This window comes from Pseudorca crassidens, chromosome 2, assembly GCF_039906515.1.
Source record: "Pseudorca crassidens isolate mPseCra1 chromosome 2, mPseCra1.hap1, whole genome shotgun sequence".
Taxonomy (NCBI): domain Eukaryota; kingdom Metazoa; phylum Chordata; class Mammalia; order Artiodactyla; family Delphinidae; genus Pseudorca; species Pseudorca crassidens.
The window spans coordinates 134,058,414-134,078,938 of record NC_090297.1 but is presented as its reverse complement, the minus strand read 5'-3'; the positions used below and the strand labels follow the sequence as shown (position 1 = coordinate 134,078,938).

The 20,525-nt window shown below is 40.0% G+C and overlaps 1 protein-coding gene across 7 annotated transcripts in view; it reads right to left on the bottom strand.

Moving 5' to 3' along the window:
* Positions 1-799: 799 nt before the first annotated feature.
* The window catches only part of FAM20B (FAM20B glycosaminoglycan xylosylkinase), a 41,954-nt gene continuing 22,228 nt past the window's right edge, over positions 800-20,525 (bottom strand). For 5 of the 7 annotated variants that reach the window (XM_067728769.1, XM_067728768.1, XM_067728773.1 and 2 more), the window contains 5 exons: positions 20,109-20,218; positions 10,206-10,377; positions 9,797-9,988; positions 7,553-7,612; positions 800-5,036 (listed from right to left, as the gene is read on the bottom strand). In XM_067728769.1, coding sequence (XP_067584870.1) covers positions 4,805-5,036; positions 7,553-7,612; positions 9,797-9,988; positions 10,206-10,377; positions 20,109-20,218 — 766 coding nt within the window. In that variant the 3' untranslated portion in view covers positions 800-4,804. The remainder of the gene's footprint in view (positions 5,037-7,552; positions 7,613-9,796; positions 9,989-10,205; positions 10,378-20,108; positions 20,219-20,525) is intronic. The other 2 variants (XR_010941229.1, XM_067728772.1) reach the window with 2 other exon arrangements.

Sequence of the window (20,525 nt, the reverse complement as noted above, 5' to 3'; positions counted from 1 at the left end):
TCTTACAGAATTCACCCATGCTAAACCAGTGGTTATGACCATTCTTGTCTATTTTACAAAATGAGGGCTGCTAAAAATCAGTTTTTATAGGCAAATACAGTGGGTAAAATGAGCCCATAATAGAACCTCTCCCTCCTTACTCCCAGCTGCCTTTTCAGGCTTTAATACTGGTCTTTCTGGTATGCTTGAGAAGAAAATGAAATCTCACCTGGAAAATGATCGTATGAGGTGAGTCAGCGAGGAACCTGTTAACTAGGCTTTAGCCTCCCTTTGGTATTCAAGTGCAAGTGACAAAAACTGGCACAAACAAAAATGCTACAAATCAAGTAAAAATCTTGAGAACTCTGCTCAGTTGTTTGGTTGAGGTTTATGATGCTGCATTTCCATTTCAAAATTTAAAAGTCTGGGTGTCCTAAGAATTATAATCAGGGCAGCTGGTCTCTTCTTCCAGGCCTCTATGATACTGTGCTGACAAGTTCTTTGGGATTCATAATTCTTTATCTCTAAAGAAGCTGAAAGAAAGAAGTTAACTATTAAATAAACAAAAAGCACCTAAGAATTATCCTACTGAAATTCTCGGTTCAGTCACAACCTGATATGGGCCTTCTGAAGACTAGTGAGAAGTGTAAAGGTCTCATCCGTAGATTCTGTGAAACAATCCCTGTGGAAGTTTATGTGGATGAAGAAGATGTAATCTTCTGTCCCCTAACAAAACAGGAAATCGCAATTGAAAACAATGGAAGTATCCTGAACCGGGGTGGGGAGGTGGGGAAAGAATGAGGAAAAGATGGTACATCAGTACTTATTAAAATCTTTATTCATTTTCTTTCTTTCAGAATTGAAACCCACAGAACACATTAGAAATTTAGGTGCATATCTGTCTTGTTTGGTATCTTACCAAGCACAACCTCTATTTGTGCAACAGCTCTGAGAGGAAATCCTTGGCAGATCAAAACAGAGGGTAGTGGTTCCTACACCTCTCTTTGAAGCAAATAAATTAACTTCCCAGTAAGTTATTCCCAGTTCCCCCACAGACATTTTGTATTTGTGAGTAACACCTTAGTTCCTTAAAACCCTGTGGCAGTAGAGTATCCAGCCCTCACCTTTTCAACCCAGACTTGAGGCGTCGAAGGGGGAAAGCTGGCCTTCCCCTGCACAACAGTCTCATGAGGCTGGTCTATGTGCCTCGGGCGTCGGCCCTGGCTAGCACAGGAGGTGTTTGCTGAACGGATATCTTTATGTCACTTAGATTCACTCTCAGAGACTAAGAGAACCTTTTCCTAGCTTCAGGTTCTTCAGCAACAGTGTTTCCCTGTGTCAAAATAAATACATTTTTTCTTGTTAGAATACATATATGACTATATATATACATATACCTTGACTCATGTTTCCTGAAGCCCAAGCTCACAAGACGACTCACATAAGACAGCTCACTGATAGATGCTGTTTACCATCATTTGAGGTGTGGTCAGGTAATGGTCAAACAAGAATACGGAAGCTGTGGAGAAGGGAGAGTGAAGGAACATGGTGGATGGGAGGGGAAGGCCAAAAGTCTTTTTTTTTTTTTTTTTAAAGAAAGGAAAAGATGGATTTCTTTGGAAGAACTTGTTGCCTTCAGGTGACATGGAATTTCTGCCATGTATAGGATTCATCTTTCCCAAAATAATAGGATGTACCTGAATTCTCCCATTTCCTTATTAGATTTCATTTGACATATTAATCCTGAGTGCAAATAGGGAGAAATGCCTTATTAATAAATTATTGAGCAATACTGAGTAAATCAGATCCTATTAATGTTTTGCACAGAAAATTATTTACCCCCAAAACCCAAAATATAGCTTCATATTAAATGACAATTCTTGAATGAAACCTCTATACCCATATTCGCCCAAACTATGGAATAAATATATTGGGTTGGCCAAAAAGTTCATTCAGGTTTTTTGTAAGATGGTGTGGAAAACCAGAATGAACTTTTTGGGCAACCCAATATTTAAGAAGTGGAAGAAGGGGGGTAGGAAATGGTACTCAGTTCTGATTTTCTTAGTTTTATAATATTAAAATGTACCCACATCTACCTTTAGATGTTAGCTAGGCACGCCCAGGTTAGGACTGATCAAAAACCCTTCCAATGACCCCTGTTTGATTATAATAGTCCTCGATTCTAAAAGATAAACCATAAAGAGGACAGTGTTACAAAACTTAAAAAAAAAGATATCTACCTCTTTTTTGAAACAGAATTTAGTGTTTATGAATTTTAGGGCTATAAGCTTATGGTTGGTTTTTTCCAAGATTCTAAACGTACTTTTGCAGCTTAATCCGATCCTGACTTAGAAAATAAATTTATATTCTAAGCATCAGTTCACACCACTCTATTAGCATAATTCTAACTTTAACCACTATACATTTGAACACCTTTTAAGATCATGAATTTTAAAATAGGGAAAGAGAATGAGATTATACATTTTCTGCAATGTTTGGGAAAAAGAATGAGGCATTTTTCAAAGTAGCTTTTCCTCCTACTTTTTTCCTTAGCAGAATCTTCTGCCTTCAACATCATGAATAAAGTTCCCAGTTTGGGAACAGCTCTTATTCATTTCACTGGGGCATACTGAAGGTATCACATGTTTGCAAGAAATTTAGTTCAGCTAACATTTACCAAGGAGAGCAGCGTTGACTTCCTTCCCACTGTCCCTCCAGCTGGCTCCCTGATGCTCTGAGGTAAGCACCATCCAAGGTATTCTCAAGCTCAAATGTGAACTCCCCTGGATGCACATAGTAAATGAGTTTAAATTGGGATTAATGCTTCCTTTTGTTAACACTAGCTCAGTGTTTTGTGCTACTACCTGTCTTCTTAAATTCAATAGCTTTTTAAAAATAACTCAGCCCATTCTGTGTACATCGCCAAATGTACATACTAAGTACAAAAGAGTCCTAATTTCATGTTACTTTAAGTGTTGTCTTTTTTTTTTTTTTTGCGGTACGCAGGCCTCTCACTGTTGTGGCCTCTCCCGTTGCGGAGCACAGGCTCCGGACGCGCAGGCTCAGTGGCCATGGCTCATGGGCCCAGCCGCTCCGCGGCATGTGGGATCTTCCCGGACCGGGGCACGAACCCGTATCCCCTGCATCGGCAGGCGGACTCTCAACCACTGCGCCACCAGGGAAGCCCGGTCATGTTACTTTAAATTAGTTTTGGGGTACTCAGTTATCTTTCAATTTGAGAAAATTGGGGCATAAATTCTAAACTATTTTTGAAAGGGTGGCTACCTAAAACTGGTCTCCAATAGCTGGCAGTAAATTTGTTTAACCACACTGTTTAAATATTAGTGTCTGCTTCACAGAAGTCAAAACTGCAACAGTCCCCAGACAAAATGCAGGAGAGAAGCACCCACCTCTGAGGGCACGTGAGTGGGCACACCAGGCCTAGTTTCCTCTGCCCTGTATTTTAATGCAAGTGCTTATATGTCAAATCGCTTTGGCAGAACACAGAACTAAGCCTGTTTTAGCAACTTGAAATTTGAATGTGCTAATAGGAGACGGAAGGACAATACTACATCGTGGGTTCAGAACTCCAAACAAGATTAAATGATGAAATCAGGGTTTGACATAAATCAAAATCTTAAGGCTCTTCCTGGTAACCACCTTAATTTTAAGGCTCAGAAGGCTTAAAATCTTTGTTTCCAGCCTTCCACATGGCCCAAATCACAAGATAGGTCCAGCCACCAGCAGGATCTAAACTATATTATCCGTAGGAGCGAGCTGGCTTTCCTCACAAGAAAGGCACAAGTAGGATCGCCAATCTCTTGGGAACAGCAGCTTTAATGACCAAATGCCTTGAAGACAGAAGTGGAAATTCATTTTAGAAATCAGGATGGCAGAGAAGACAGGCAACCTAACTCTTATTCAAGCTGTTATTTCAGTTTGCTTTGATAATTTGCAAAGGATTTGCCTGCTCTGGGCAAAAGGAAAAAAAAGTCTCCATAACAGAATTGTGCTTGGGTTGTAATGGTAGGTTCTCCAGGGACACTCTTTTGGATTAATTTGGACACAATTATGAGAATGCAAATCTTACTTAGGTACAAGTCATGCTTGCTTTTATATACGTTAAGAACTTAAATACAGGGGAACCTGTTTTTCACTAATTCAATCACCGCCTTGATTCTGGTTCCACCAAGTAGGTCTCTCTCTCTTCTTCCCTCCTTTAAGAATCATCAAAAGCACCACCTACTCAGTTAAAAGCCCAAACATCTTTCTTGCTTTTGTCTTTCCTCTAATTCTATCTTAAAAACATAGTCCCTCCAACAGAGCATGCTACTTTGGCTCAACAGAATGCTGGGTTACTTGCTGCCACTCCTTAGGAAGCAGTAAAATTTCCAATTTGACTAGTCCTGGTAAGAAAGGACTCAAGAGATTACAAAGTGTTTTCGGAAAATCCACAAGTGTGGAGAAAGGATTATAAGGATGGACTCAAAACACATACTCCAGAACCAACCCCAACATTAATCTATTCAAATATCACACCTCTAATTTGTCCTTTGGCATGAGAATTAATACTGACCAACCGTGACACCCACTGCTAGAATGGGCATACGCCGAGGAAGTCAGAAGGTGGTTCAGCAGGTACAGCTCCGTGGTCTGAAACTTGTAGTCTTTGCTTCAACTTCTACTACAGCAAACACCAAGGCCACCCTGTCCCCTATCACCAGAATGTGCTGCTGGCCATTTCCAATCCACCTCATACCATTCGGAATTGATTGTGCTGTTTCTCTATCTTTGTAAAAAGAAGTTTCACTTATTTTGTGGACAATTACAAGTGGGAGAGAGGCATCCTGTCTTCCACCAGCACTGCGTCCATCCCAAACTGGTCAGTGCACTGCTTCACGGTGGCCAGGACACTCAGGAGCCGCTGGTCCACAGCGTCTAGGTGAGGATCAGAGAGCACTGGGGAGATGGGGTCATGGGCCATGGCAGATCTTAAGGCAGACTTCAGCACACCATTCTTCAGGGAGTTCAGTCTGTTCCAGGTAGAAACCCGAATGCTGGGAGAAAAAAAGTTTTAGGACAGGTTACATAAAACCTCTCACTATCAAATGGAGATTAAAGCCCGCATAGCAGACGAAAGTAAAGAAATAATTATGTAAAATATCTCAACTAGAAAAATAATTTCTGTTTTAGAAGTAGCTCTACATTATGAGTAAGTAACATTACCACATTTTGATATTTCTTTCTCAGTAATTAATGAGAAATATATACAATATTTACACATGTTCACTGCAGTGCTATTTGTAACAGGAAAAATGTGAAACAATCTGAATGTCCAACAACTGAGAAATAGTTAAATAAATTATGGCTTATCCATTCAAGGGAATACCATGCAGCCATTAAAAGCAGTTATGAAAATTCAGTGGCATGGGGAAATGCCCATGATATAATATTGAGTCAGGGAAAATAGTTGGAGGGAAAACACTCTTTTACTCCAAACCTGTGGGGAAAGAAAATGTGTGTATAAGCATACATACAAACATACACACACGATTACAATGAAATCACTGGAGTGTTAACAGGAGTTATCCTTACCTCTTAATAAGTAATTTAATTTCCTTCCTTTTATGTTTCTTAATTAAAAATTCTAGCAATATTATAAATAGAAAAAGTTTAAGGATACCTATTTTTCTCAATTATTTTACCAACTAAAGAGGATCTCTTGTTATCTTAGAAAAAAAGTATTTACCTCCCTGTGGGTAATGTGGGAATTACTAGGTATGCATTAAAGTCTGACTCTGCATGAGGCAGGCAACTTGTTCTGCAACCATTTAAAAAGTAAGAAAGCAAGGATCTTCGGATAAAGCATGGCAGGGATGGACAAGCACAGAGTCAGCGTGGTTTTACTCTTCTGAAAAATACTACAAGTGCCTAGAGCATTAGAGTTCCCCCTGTGTGACGAAGGTATCACTCGATTGCCTCTCAGCTCCAAGTTCACTCTTCATATATGCCCTGCTATAATGGACAGAGGTCCTTTAAGCATCTCTCCTCTTAGGCTTTCTCGGTAGAGGATACTGGAAGGAGACTGCAGAAGGAAGAGGTTCTCCAGACGCTTCTGGCTGCTGTACAGTGAGTGGGTCAGTAGTGTGCGGGGAAGGTCAGCAAATGAAACTCTGCCTTGGCCACATTTCCAGAACAGGTAGGCCCACCATGATGTTGCAGCCTTGGCCTGGCTTGGTGATAACTTTCCTAAGGCCCTCTCAACATGGAAACCACAGCCCCCAAAGCCACGCACCCATGCTGGTGCCCCAATTCCCTGTGCAGGCCCACAAATAAGCCTTGCCTGTAGCCTGGAGGGTTTCTACTGAGTCGTTGCTCTCTCGGTATGTCATGCTACCACCTGCTGATTGCCTGTACCCTGCCTGCATTCTGGAGGGCTGCTTCCTGCACTCCCAGCACCTGCAAACTAGCACAGTTCTCTGCTATTCAGTGGGCTGAACTATACCTTCTCCACTGAGGTCAAAACCCCAGGCTTGGGGAGGGGGATCCCCTTCCAAGTTTGTTCTTCCTTGGGTACTCTCCCTCAGCTCTAGTTTTCTTTTATAGTCACTCTTGTATGAAAGAGTTTAATAACTCTTATACTAAACTTTCCTGTTTAACCCACCATGTCTTTTCTATATCCTGAGTGGACCAGACTGATAGCACTATTAAAACAAAAACATCTTCCTTCACAGATACAGGTTTTGATTGGATGTATCACTGCTTCCCAATATTAATGAAGATAATTAAGGGTTGCCTAGGTAAACACTTTCTGCAGAATATTGCTGTTATGAAAAAAAGAAAGAAAAGAAAAGTAAAACAGACCAGTCGCCAGAAGAGGCAGTCTCACATGATCAGTGTGTCTCTGGGAGCCGAGCAGTAGGAAGCAGCTCTCCTGGACCTGCACTTTTGTGTAGCCAAGCAAGGTGGGTCCCAGCTGATTCTTAGTGTTCATGCTTTTAAATCATACTGGCAACGAAGATCTGAAAAGGAGCTCCCGAGAGCCCAGTCTTTATCTCATTTTCTTGATTTACTTTTTAATTTCTTGTTATCTAATACAGACTTTTAAAAAATCAATTACTAAATACCTACGGAGAAAGCTACTTTTGGTTTACACAATTTCAAACTGAGATAAGCAAACCACAGGTGGGTTGTGGTGTTGAGTGAGAGGACTTGAAACCACAAGGTAAACATAGTACAGCAACTAGGGGCATGGGTTGCACTAGGTTTTGGGTGGGGGGGAGTGAGGACTATATTCTGATATTAAAACAAACATGGATATACATTATTGGATAAACTGAAAATTTCTACTCATACAAAACTCAAAATGCATTCTGAGCTTTGGGCTACACTGCTGTGGAAACCTTTCCCTGATCCCCTACAGCTCAGGATCTCCAGGAGGTTCGGGGTTAGAAAAGCATGAAAAGTGCTGCTCAGGTATTAGGAAGTTTTAAAGCCAAGCAAACTGATGTACTGTTACCTGAGCCTGGAAAGGAAGGCAATGCAGGCAAATGTACTTGACTGCATAACTTACATGCAACACTGATAGAGAGGGGCAAGAATGCTTCTCTCATCCAGCGAGGGGTTCCCAAAGCTGAAAATTAAATGAAAAGTTAGTGAATTAGGTGGAAGCACCCGTCCCCTTCTTAGCATCAAAGCAAGAACAAATTCCATATGAAACGTGAATGTGATCCTGGATAATTTCATGCTCCCACAGCTCAAATCACTTAAATTAAAAATAAACAGGGCATGACCAATTAGACACAGGATTCCTAACAGCTTGTACTGCAGCATCAAACAACAAATATACTCCTTTACAAGGATCCTTTCTCCTGCCAGGATATTTCAAGGTGTTGAAGCATAACCCTCCTAACACGGTATGGAGTCCACAGACCAAGGGAGAACCTGAAGACCCCCAAACCCGAGAAGGTTTTAAGGGTATGTAGAGCAATAAAGGCTACTGATATTAGGTTCTCGCAAACAAGCAGAGAAGGTCATTACCTGTAAAAAGAAGTTATACTTGTTCTACTTTAATATTACCAATCAGAAAAAGACTTAGATTACTGTATTCCCTACAAGAAAGTATATGGTCAGATTCAAACTGTAAAAACTGCTCACAGAGGCTGGGAAAACAGTGATTCAAAGCAGATGTAAAAATGCTCTTAGTAATTCCGAGTTAGAAAAGGAGAACTGATTCTGGAAAAACTGTCAACCTTCCACTCTTTTCCTGGAAGCTCACCTTAATAGCTGGAGGGTCTGGTAGCCCTCAGCACAGGGCAGGCCCACAAATAATAAAAGGCAAAGGCAATTATTTCAATGTGTATTTCCACAGCACATGATCAGTTTTACAAGTAAGGATAAAGATATTCAGGAACTGAAAATATAGTATAAATGAAAATGAAATACATAGCACTGGTCACTACCTGCTTTGCTGGGAATGGGAGAGGCAATGTTTGCTGGCCTCTCACTCTCTGTAGCTGTCACCCCCTTTCATGGAGTATGAGGCACCTGGTGCTCAGTATGAGGTGGTGGCCTCCTTAGCAAATGCTGCCTAAGCATTCTTCGCTGAGTGTCCATGTCTCAGCTTATTCTCAGCAACCAACGTTAACAATAGTGACTCATATTCTTTATCCATTCGAAAGAACATGTGGTACATATATATAATGGAATATTACTCAGCCATAAAAAGTAATGTGGATGGATCTAGAGACTGTCAGACAGAGTGAAGTAAATCAGGAAGAAAAAAACAAATATCGTACATTAACGCATATGTGTGGAACCTAGAATAACGGTACAGATGAACAGGTTTGCAGGGCAGAAATAGAGACACAGATGTAGAGAACAAACATATGGACACCAAGTGGGGAAAGCGGTGGGGGGCGGTGGTGGTGGGATAAATTGGGAGATTGGGATTGACATATATACACCGATATGTATAAAATAGATAATTAGTAAGAACCTGCTGTATAAAAAAATAAATAAAATAAAAATCAAAAATACAAAAAAACAACCAAAAAAACCCCCCAAAAAACCCAGTAGTGACTCAGAGCCTGAACAATTCCAGCTCCAAGGAAGTATTCTATTTAGCAAACATTTATTATGTGTAACTAAAAGTGTGGCACTTAACTGGGTACCATGAAGAATGCAGAGTGCAAACTGAAAATACAATGTGCTCTTCAAATAGCTCAGGCCTAAATAAGGACATTCCATTTATTCAAAATTAATAAAATTGTTTTATTCAAGATAAAAGTAACTTGTCTTTATATACAAATACTAAGCAACTAACTGCTCTCCTACTCATAATAGAAAAAATCTGGGCCTAGACTGCCATAAAAATAGCAAAAACATCCTATCAAATAAACTAATTTTTTAAACTGTATGAATCTTTGGATAGAATAATTTAACAACAGCTACATTTCATGTTCCGTTAACGATGTATTTCTCAAGATTCTGAACAAGCTAGTCAAGAAAGAATGATGTAAGTAGCAATAAATAGAAGACCTTGGTTTCCAGTTGTCTGTGAAGAGAATCATACTCTTTGACTCTTTGGAAAAAGTGAGTTTTCCACTTTTTTAAAGTCCTCAGATCCCCGAAGGTGAAAGGAGTACAAACTCTGAACAAGCTGGAAGGATGGGTGCCAATGGCAAAGACTCCGAGTGGAAACAAGAAGGATGCCTTCTGTTGAGCCTGTTCTGGAGGTTTTCCAGGATACCCCAGAAAGCATTCTTCTTGTATACACAGGACCCCTAACTGACAAGGAGAGTCCTGCTGGTCCTACCTTTTGGCATTATCGAGAAGGATGAGCATACTAGCGCCTTCATCGTCTTGAAAACTCTCGTAGTGATGGCGGTCAGCATTGCCAATCAGGTAATCAAAGACAGCTGTATCAATGATGTCCAAGAGGCGAGGGCCAGAGTCATAAGGGGACGTTTTCTTCACAGCGTCACAGTAGCTCTCATCATACTCCCACCTGGAGGGAAGCAGCATCACCAGGGTTGTTCACTGAGTGCCAGCACCACACGTAACATTGTTTAAAACACAGAGAAGAGAGAGTCCCTGACTAGCAGGTTTTCCCCTGAACCCCCCATAGTCCTTTTTAGACTTGGACAGAACCCTGGCTCCTACACAGGGTTGGCACCTGTCCAGGCACAGGAGAGAATGAAGTAGTGGCTCAAAGGAGCATTTACCTGGCTAATTTGCCCTCTCGGTAAGTCCTGCCCCATGGGTGTCGGTGTTTCTGTAGAGGCCACACATCTGGAAGCCAAAGCGTGACAGACCCCTCCATCGTGTCTCCATCAGCACAGGCTGGCTCTGTTTCTCGGCAATAATAACACTTCCCATAGAAACAAGTATTATTTCCTAAAGGAGAGAATGGAACCATATACACTTACAGAAAAAGGATAACTCCAAATTCTCCCCAAACAATGAAGAGAGCAGCTCTATGTGAAAACAAAGATCCTGAGCTTATTTTTAAATCTTTATTTATTTTCTGTATAGGAAATAAAAGCACATGGTGTAAAAAAAATTCAAAAGGTACAAAAGGATATATACGAAAAAGTTAAGTCTCCCTTTCCCTCTCTGTCCCTTCTACCCAATCTCTCCCAGAAGTCAACTACTGTCACAAGTATCTTTCTGAACTCACTTTAAGTAATGTCCTCTTCTCCTTCAGCAGGACTGACATTTTGGCCAGAATGCCCAGGGGAGGGAGAGAGGGCATGTACGAGGCCAAGCCATGGACCAGGACTTTGGTTACATGCGGAGTGGGGAGTAGGGTCTAGAGCAAATGAGTAAACAGTATGAGGATAATGGGAACCAGGTTTCTCACAGATGGAGAAGGGAGTTTAACATATAAAAAGAGAGAAGGCCAGAGTAAATCCTGCAGTGTTGAATTAGAACTGGAGATATTGATTTGAATTGATGGTTTTAAAACACAGAGATATAAAAGAAAGTACAAATGTTTGTGTGTGTATATGTATGCATATATATACATACGCATGTATATATATATACATATTTTGCCCCTTTAGAAAACCTGGAAACAATAACACTCAGGTAGTAATGAACACACTCACATATCAGTTTCTAAATATCATTTTAATACTATATTAAAAGGAACCAGGGCTCCCTGGAGAAACAGATGACCCCTAGGGCAGGGGCAGGGAAAGTACAAGATGAGCCTGGGTCATACTGCTATGCCAGCTGTAAGGAGGCACTCAGAATGACGGGGACATTCCAAATAACACAAGAGACAGTTTGTAGGGGTTCCCACTGGCCAAATCTGGGATAGTTTGAGCATCAAAATAAATAATAATAGTAACAAATTGTAACTGAGTAAATTAAGAGTCTACGTGTTCATAGTGATATAAATAAGTAAACAAAAGTGGGGCAGGGCGACGGGAGCTCTACTCATCAAAAGAATGGCAACCAGTAAGTCTAGAAGAAATGACAGAATTAGCAAATCACCATTTGGCAACTATCACATTAGTAACTGATTCGGGTAAGAATTATCAATGAATTCTAAAACTGGTGGGCAAAAGTTTCATGAGGATAGAATATTTATATAGTTTTGAGTTTCTCCCTACAAAGTACTCAGTAATTATTTATTAGTAAGTATAAAATACTGGAGAAACCTTGCAGACACTCACCATCTTAATCATGCAACTGAATGCAATATCCTAGATTGAATCCTGGATGTACATAGGCCATTACATGGACAAGTGGCAAAATCTGAATAGGATCTATGAATTAGATAGCAATATTGGATCAATGTTCAACTCTTCATTTTGATGGTTGAATGTTGTTGTGTAGGAGAGTGTGCTGGTAGTTGGGATATACTCACTGAAGTCTTAAGGGAGCATATAATGCTGTAATGGATATTCATGTCTGCAACCTGTTCTCAAATGATTCAGAAGTATTAACAATTGAGGAATCTGGGGGATTCTGGATCATTTCTGCAACTTTTATGTAAATCTAAAATTATTTCAAAATAAAAAGTTAAGGAAAGTAATGCTTTCTTTGCTCTCTACCTCTACAAAATAATAGCCATCAAATGAGCTAATTCCCTACACCCAGAAAACCTCACATGCTCCTTTAATGATTGTTTATGTTCTCATGTATATGTGTCCTTGAAGAGACAAACAGCACTCAAACTTTTTAGTATTTCCAACCTCTGGCATAGTACACACTAAATAGAAACTAATCCACTATATACCCACCCACAAAGCTGATTCTGTCACTCTCCATTACTTTACAAACTTTTCTAGGTAAAGAAGATTTGAACACTAATTGAAAGATATACCACATTTATTTTTTAATTATAAAAATATAAACTTGTAAGTTTAACTTGATCCATCAGAAATACCAACGGATCTTTTAGAGGGTAACTAGGTATGACAATTTTAAAGATCATAAGAAAAAATAACTAGGAACTGCTAGAAAATTGTTAAAATAACTGCAAAGAGAGGGGACTAGACCTACCAGATATCAAAACATAGTATAATGCCTCAATAATTAAAACATTATAGGGGACTTCCCTGGTAGTCCAGTAGGTAAGACTCCACACTCCCAATGCAGGGGCCACGGGTTCAATCCCTGGTCAGGGAAATAGATCCCACATGCATACTGCAGCTAAGAGTCCGCATGCCGCAACTGAGAGTCTGCATGCCGCCAGAAAGATCCCGAGTGCCGCAATGAAGACCCAGAGCAGCCAAAATAAATAAATAAAATAAATATTAAACAACAACAACAACATTATAGACCAGCTCATAAACAGATTTAATGTCCAATGGAGCAGAACAGAAAGTCCAGAAACTAAAGCTAAATAAAGAAACTAAATAAAGAAAATTTACTACAGGGAAAAACAAGAGACTCTTTAACAAATGCTATTGGGACAACTGATAGCCATCTGGGAAAAAAAAACAACAACAGTGGAGCCATACTTCATTACATATACCAGAAGAAATTCCAACAATATCAAAACCTTAAATGCAAAAAATAAAACTATAAAGGTACTAAAAGAAAAAAAAAAAGCAGAATTCCTCCATAATGTTGGAGTGAGCAAGGCTAACTATGATTCAAAATCAGAAAATCTATCAGAAAAGATGGACTGATTACATTAAAAACAAAAAGCTTCTGTAAGGCAAACACCCCCCCAAAAAAATAACAAAACAAAAAACTATAAGCAAAGTCAAAAGAAATTAAAGAATTGGGGAAAATATTTATATCTCATATCACAAAGGGCTATTATCCTTCTTATGTATGAGCTCCTGTAAATTGATAGGACCAATGACAAAGCTAAAAATGAGCAAAGGGGACTACCTGGGTGGTGCAGTGGTTAAGAATCCACCTGCCAATGCAGGGGACACAGGTTCGAGCCCTGGTCCGGGAAGATCCCACATCCCGTGCAGCAACTAAGCCCATGCGCCACAACTACTGAGCCAGCGCTCTAGAGCCCATGCTCCATAACAAGAGAAGCCGCCGCAATGAGAAGCCTGCGCACCGCAACAAAGAGTGGTCCCCGCTCGCTGCAGCTAGAGAAAGCCCGCTTGCAGCAACAAAGACCCAACACAGCCAAAAATAAATAAATAAATACATAAATGTATTTAAAAAAATGAGCAAAGGATATGCAAAGACAAAATACAACAAATAAACAAATAAAAAGATGCTACATGTGAAACAAACAAAACCCAAAGTTTGATAATACGTTGTTGTTGAGGCTAGCGGGGAAGAGGCATTCTCATACATCACTGTGGAGAATGTAAACTGATTAAACACCTATGTAAAAATGTATGTGCCCTTTGACCCAGCACTTGCACTTCTGGATATATTTGATCATGTATGAAATAAAATATGTACAGGGTAATTTTGGGCAACAGTGGTTGTAAAAACAAAATACTGGAACTTTTATGTCCAACAAGGGCCTGGTTAAATGAATTATGGTAGATCCATACAATGGAGCATGATGTCCTTTCGATATTTTTTAAAAATTGTGAGCTGTGGGAATGTATTACTGATTCAAAAAACAGAAAAACAAAACAAAACATTGCTTGGTGTAGGAAACCTGTTGCCTATGTGACAAAATCCAAACTTCTGAGTTTGGTAAATAAGACTCTTTATAACCGAATGGAGTCAGGTGTACTGGCTAAAAGTGCAATCTAAGGTCAGGTTTGTGGGATCAAAATATAAACTCTAAATAGTCATTAGACTGCAAGACATTGGGCATGTAATTTCACCTATCTAAGCTCCCTCTGTAAAACGGAGATAATGTAACAGTTCTTCCCTCCTTGGGTTGTGAAGAGTGAAAGAGACAATCCCCAGTAATGCTCAGCACAGTGCCTGACCCATTGTCAGAGACCAATCAATGCCAGCTATTTATTATGAATAATCTGGTTCCAATCTACCTTTCCAGACCTCAATATTCCGGTTTTATAGCCATGAACCTGAGGCTCCGAATCTTTCACTATTTCCTGAATGCGCCAAACTTTTAAAACTGGTTTTCTGATGACCTCGATCTCCATGCTCTCCTTGGATGAACTACCACCCATGATAATAAAATCTACAGCTCCAGCCCACACTTCTTGCCTAAGCTACAGATTTTAGCTCCTAAATAACTAGTCGACATTTACTCCTGGATGTTCCTGTCAAGGTGAGATTCTGCACCCAATTTCACTGTGTGTGGGTTTTCCCCCACCACCAAGCAATTCTTGGACACCAGCTGGGTGTCCTACAATTTAACTTAATTCTGACACTATCTACCCGGAGATAGCATCAGACTCCACAGGTTAAGGGCTCAGTCCCATAGGACTGCCCTCCACTTCAGATGGCAATTGCAAGTCCAGGTTGTCACCTGTGCTTCTGACCAGCTGGCTATAAATTAGAGGTCCCTATGAGCCCCTGTTTGGGTTCGATTAATTTGCTAGGGTAAAGAATATACAACAGGGAGAGGACAGTCTCTTCAATAAATGGTGTTGGGAAAACTGGGCAGTCACATGCAAAGGAACGAAACTGGACAACTATTTTATAACATATGCAAAAATTAACTCAAAATGGATTAAAGACTTGAACTTAAGACCTGACACCATAAAACTCCTAGAAAAAAACATATGCGGTGAGTTCCTCGACATTGGTCTTGGCAATTATATTTTGGATTTGACACCAAAAGCAAAGGCAACAAAAGCAAAAATAAACAAGTGGGACTATATCAAACCAAAAAGCTTCTGCAAAGCAAAGGAAACCATCAACAAAACAAGAAGACAACCTACTGAATGGGAGAAAATATTTGCAAATCATATATCTGATAAGTGGTTCATATCCAAAATACATAAAGAACTCATACAACTCAATAGCAAAAAAAAAAATCCAATTAAAAAATAAGCAGAAGATCTGAATAGACATTTTTCCAAAGAAGACATACAAGTGGCCAACAGATACATGAAAAGGTGCTCAACATCACTAATCACAAGGGAAATGCAAATCAAACCACAATGAGACATCACCTCATACCTGTTAGAATGGCTATCATCAAAGAGACAAGAAATAACCAGTGTTGGTACGGCTGTGGAGAAAAGGGAACCCTTGTGCATCACTGGTGGGAACGTAAATTGGTGCAGGCACTGTGGAAAACAGTATGGAGGTTCCTCAAAAAATTAAAAATAGAACTGCCATATGATCCAGCAATTTTACTTCTAGGTATCTAACTGAAGAGAGAACAAAAACACTAATTCAAAAAGATATCTGCACCCCCATATTCACTGCAGTACTATTTACAATATCCAAGGTATGGAAACAACCTAAGTACTCATCAATGTATGAATGAATAAAGAAAAAAAATGTGGTATAGATACAATGGAATATTACTCAGCCATAAAAAAGAATAAAACCTTGTCATTTGCAATAACACTGATGGCCCTTGAGGGCATTACACTAAGTGAAATAAGTCAGAGAAAGATAAATACTGTATGATCTCACTTACAGAATCTAAAACAAAATGAAACAAAACAAACCCAAGCTCACAGATACTGAGAACAGATGGGTGGTTGCCAGAGGCTGGGGGGTCGGGGGGTGGGAGACATGGGTGAAGGGAATCAAAAGGTACAGACATCCAGTTATAAAATAAGTCATCAGGATGGTGACTATGGTAAATAATACTGTACTGCATATTTGAAAGCTGCTAAGTGAACAGATCTCAAAAGTTCTCTTCACAAGAAAAAAAAAATTCTGTACCTGTATATGGTGATGTTTGTTAACTAGACTTATTGTGGTGATCATTTCACAATATGTACAAATACTGAATCATTATGCTGTACATCTGAAACTAACATAATGTTGTACAATTATACCTCAAAAAAAAAAATTTGCTAGGGCGGCTCACAGGTCTTAGGAAACCAGTTTACTCCCTAGATTACTGGTTTATTACAAAGGATATCAATCAAGAGCCAATGAAGAGATACATAGGTCGAGGTCCTGAACAAAGACGCTTCTGTCTTTGTGGAGTTTGGGGCCTGGCATGGTGGCACATGGAAACTTTTGGTTCACCAACCTGTAGAGTTCCCCGAACCCCGTACTGTTGGAATTTTTATAGAGGCTTCCTTACGTAGGCAAGATCAATTAGTAACTCCAGCCATGATCAGTTATTTCCAGCTCCTCTCCACTCTCTGGAGAAAGGGCAAGGGTGCGGGGCTGAAAATTCCAAGCTTCTAATTATGGCTTGGTCTTTCTGGTGAAGAGCCTCCATCCAGGAGGCATCCAGGAACCAACTCAGAATCACCTCAGTAGAATAAGATATGCTCCTAGTGTTCCTACCACTTAGGAATTTACAAGGGTTTTAGGAGCTGTGTGTCAGGAACTGGGGACAGAAACCAATGTATCTATTTCTTATTATTTTACACAAGGAAACAAAATATCCAAAATTAAATTCATTATCTTCCTCTGCTCCATCTCCCTAAGTCTGCTCCTTTCTATATATTCCTAAGATAGCTAACAGCTTCATTATACACTTAGTCATCCAATCCAGAAATTTAGGAGTCATTTTTAACTTCTTCCTCTCTCTCAATTGTCTCACTCAGCCCAAATGTTCACCAAATTCCTTCCATTCCAGTTCTTGAGTATCCCCTAGATGTCCAGGTTTTAGTTTGGACTCACTGCAGGTGCATTTACTACAACAGCCCCCAAGGGCTCTCATCTCAGCTTGCCCTTCCCAATTCATCCTCCACAATGCTGCTACAATTAGTTTTCTAAAACTCAAATCTGATCTTTCCACATTCAAAGTCTTTTCCATGGCCTCCCAGTGCCTAAGGAGAAAATCTTTACTTCAGCTCAACTACACAGTCTCCTGAGCTTGCCATGCTCTTCTCTCATTTCTTGTCGCTGTTGTCTCTGCTCTGTCCTCCACCTAGAACAGGGTTAACTCAGGGAGCCTGTGAACTGGATGGAAACAAAATTACATTTTTATTTTCACTAACTTCTACCTGAAACTTAGCATTTCCTTCAGTTACGATGGTAGGCAGCAAACCATAGTATTAGCGCTACCTGTGACTTTCTCAACAGAAGAAATCAATAAATTTTTCATATCATATTAGCATTGCTGCAGATACTTCAAAGTATCATTTATATTTATGGTCCGAAATTAAGGTAGTTACTAGATCACTCTAAATCTTGTTATTTAATGTGTAAATAACGAAGCACATGTTACTCTATCACAAATTAGCTTTTTGTAATTTTAGGTTAAAAAATATATACTTCAATATTATTAGTTTTGTTTATAAGTCTACGTATTTTAATTTATGTATTTAAAAACATTATTTTGAGAAAGGATCCAGAAACTTCTCTAGACTGCCAAAGGAGTCACTTGCACAAAAAAAGGTTAAGAGTCCTTTTCCAAACCTAGGGTGTTCTTTCCCACTGTATCTTCCTGCAGGATTGCTATTCTCCCTTTAAGACTTGGTTGAAACTATCACCCCAGCCCTAACTTCTAGACCCTCTCCTCTTCCCCTCCACATTCCCACAGGCCCTCTGTATATGTGTGGCTCCCCCATTAGATAAAGCTCCTTGAAGGCAGGAAGGTGTCATTCATTTTTGTATATTCAACACCTAGTTCAGAGCCTGCCACACAGAGTGAAACAAAATTTTGTTCAATAAATAAATGAATGGATATAGAAGAATATACGCAGATCAAATATTTTAGTCTCAAAATCTGGGTTTGAATCCTGGCTAACAATTAGTAGCTTTGTGAATTTGGGAACATCATTTAACTCTTTTAAACCTCTTTCTCAGGTCTGAAATGTGGATAAATCTTCCCTACTTATTGCACTCTTGTCAAGAGGATTAAATAAGGTAACTGTGTGAAAGTGCTTTGTCAAGTTGCAAGGGCTATACAAAATTTAGCTATCATTATACCAAGTTATCTAGTAATACATTTTAAAAATTGTGCTAAGGTCAGTCCATCATTTAAAACCCATCTCCAGCCAATCCCTCTACCTGCCTGCTATGGACTGAATGTTCACGACCCCCCTAGAATTCACATGGTGAAGCCCCAATATGGTGGTATTTGGAGGTGGGATTTTAGGGAGGAGTCCTCATGATGGGATTAGTGCCTTTATAAAAGACATGATAGAGATGATTCCTCTTTCATTCTTTCTCTGCAGTGTGAGGATGGATACAGGAAGAAGACTGCTGCCTGTGAATCACAAAGAGGGCTTTCACCAGAACCCAACCATGGTGGCACCCTGATCTTGGATTTCTAGTAACCAGAACGGTGAAAAATAAATCCCTATTGTTTAAGCCACACAGTCCATGATATCTTGTTATAGCAGCCAAACTAAGACACTGCCCTATGCTGTACAGTGTATCTAGAAGCTTTTCTCTAAATGTACCAGTGCTTTGTACTTTCAGGTCTTTGTGCCCTCATTTCCATTATACTTCCTGTTATTGTGCCCAATGCCCTTCCCCCTTTGCAGCCTGGGTAGCGTCTATGGATTCTTCAATACTCAGCCCAAGTGTTAATAACCTCCTTATAAACCTTTTTCTGGCCTCTCCCTTCCCCTGCACCTTGCGCAATATAGGAGAGTTAACCTTCTCTGAGTCTCTAGACAGCAGGCCTATTCTTCCCATCCATCAGGAATGCATGTTTGCCTAAGCATAAAATTGGACAAGCAGAAGTGATTAGAAAATATATGAAACAAATCAGTGACAGTGTATGCTTTTGGTTATTTGCAAGAACAGCAGAGCCCTAGCCTGATAAGTTTAAATTCTGAATGATGAATCTGTCAAAAGTGCTTTAAATATTCAGTTTCACCTCATTATAAATGTAAATCCATTCACTCTAGCAAAGCAAGTTGAAGTTCATCTTGCAATGTCTATTTCAACAGTCATATCAACGCAGAGTACTGTGTCATTGAAAATGGCACCCTGAGGAGGCTCAGACAAGAGACCACAGCACCTCTGAATTCCTCCCATTCTCATTATGTCTGCAAGGAGAACAGGAGTGAGAATTCCAGCCCAGACCCCCTACCTCAGAGTGTGACAACGGAGAACAGAGGCCAGAGGGATGGCAGTCAATTCCACACACAAAGAGTTACATAGGCTAACCTTTGCAGAGTGGGAGGAGGCAGTGGTGATCTTCCAGGCCCAAGGGCAACCCTACAAGGGAATTTCTGACGCTCTTATAGAGTTGCCTTAAGGTGTGCTCAATTCTCAGGAGATAGGAAACAGTTCCCAGGAAAGTACAGGAGTATGAAAAAAACCACCAAGGCAATGATACACAGACAGTAACTGATTCAGACCAAATTTTGAGTTTGAGATTTAGTTTAAGATCAAGCAGAAGGAAATAAAGTTATCCCCTAATTACACTGTCGTAAATGATCTCACTTCCTACTTCAGAGACACACAAAGCGTGCATTAGGGAAAACTTTCAATTTCCTGCCATCCACCTTTAGATCTATTTCCCCCAGTACTGTGAGAACAAGTTGCCTGATTTGCTTTTGTAGTCCCTTGAGTTCTTCAGTTCCTAAAAGTCATGAGCCAGCTTGCTCAATGATGCCCCATTTAATTTATTAACTATTCCCTTACCTAAACGTCCTCTATAACCTCCTTACCTACAGTTAGGAAGGTGCTCAAGAGCTGCTCCGTGGCAACAGGCTTGATCTCTGTCCGCAGATTAACAAATCTGCCAACCACCAAGGGGGCTCGGCGGAAACCCAGAATCCTGGTTTGGAAGGTTGAACAGAAGAGAAAAATCTTTGGGGATATATTTTAAACAGTAGTCTTTTTTTTTTTTTTTTTTGCCTGCATTGTGCAGCTTGCGGGATATTAGTTCCCCAACCAGGGATCGAACCGGGCCCCTGGCAGTGACAGCGCAGAGTCCTAACCACTAACCACAGGACTGCCGGGGAATTCCCTAAACAGTAGTCTTAAAAATCATGGTTAATCGTGTTAGGTGTGTAAAGGTATTGCTGATTGCTGGTAAGTATTTTTTAGAGGTACATATATTTGTGAATTTAATATCAAGATGT